We start from the raw sequence: 947 nt of genomic DNA on the forward strand, positions 1-947 counted from the left end.
CAACCCCCAGGCCAGGACACACATTGGTGAGACTCTTCTCCCCTACACCCGAGCCCCAGGACCCCACCACCTAACCTGGGCTGCTTAGTACCATCCCTAGGACATCACTACCCTCGGGTGGGTTTCACACAAGGGTGCTGGGAGAGGTCCAAGGCAGGATCCCTGGCTTCAGAAAGCCTTTCCCCAACCCATCCCACATGGGCCACTTCCAGGGAGTTCTCTTACCTTGGTAGAACTGAGTGTTGCCCAGGAAGAGGGTGCTGTTGAGGATGGCCAGCACCCAGCAGAGAGGCAGCAAGTAAAGGATGCAGACAGAGCCCAGCAGCGCCCCATAAAACCTGGGAAGGAGAAGCAAGACGTTATGGTCGAGACAGGGCAACTCACACCACAGCACAAGCCCTTTTCCTTCATCTGCTCCTCCACCTGCAGTCTCCAAGTACCAAACACATCAAATGCAGCTCCACAGGCCTGTCTGGGCCACTCTCCCCAATGAGCCCACTGCCCACAGGATGCCTGACCTGGTACTACTCACTGGGAAGAGACGGCGGGGTTCTCCCAGTACAGTACACGGTACACTGCCTCACAGCTGCAGCACATCCCGCTCAGGAACCCCTCCAGCTGGATCAGGCTGTGAATGAGACCTCACAGTCATGAAAAGGTGCCACAAACACACACCCTGGCTCCCCCACATTCATATGCTTTACAGCGGCCAGGCTGGCACGAACCCAGGCCCTCCACAGCACAGAGAAGCCTTCCTGGCTGCAGAGGCCCCAGGAGCCCCGCAGCAAGGAGTGCTCCAGAAACTCACAAGATTTTGACCGGGGCGATGGCCTCCTGCCGCGAGAGTTGCACCCTGCGCAAGTCCTCCCGGCGGACACTGTGGTACCTCCTGCGCACCAGCTCCGGCTCCGAGGGCCGGGCCCGGCACGTCTCCTGCAGGTAGCCCA

The 947-nt window shown here is 59.8% G+C and overlaps 1 protein-coding gene across 1 annotated transcript in view; it reads right to left on the bottom strand.

Moving 5' to 3' along the window:
- ZFYVE27 (zinc finger, FYVE domain containing 27) overlaps positions 1-944 on the bottom strand; it is a gene marked incomplete at its 5' end in the record, with an annotated part of 4,100 nt that extends 3,156 nt beyond the window's left edge. Inside the window, 3 exons of the mRNA XM_010284167.1 lie at positions 226-338; positions 533-628; positions 809-944. Coding sequence (XP_010282469.1) covers positions 226-338; positions 533-628; positions 809-944 — 345 coding nt within the window. The remainder of the gene's footprint in view (positions 1-225; positions 339-532; positions 629-808) is intronic.
- Between the last annotated feature and the right edge of the window lie 3 nt (positions 945-947).

This window comes from Phaethon lepturus, unplaced genomic scaffold (genome assembly GCF_000687285.1).
Source record: "Phaethon lepturus isolate BGI_N335 unplaced genomic scaffold, ASM68728v1 scaffold25483, whole genome shotgun sequence".
Taxonomy (NCBI): domain Eukaryota; kingdom Metazoa; phylum Chordata; class Aves; order Phaethontiformes; family Phaethontidae; genus Phaethon; species Phaethon lepturus.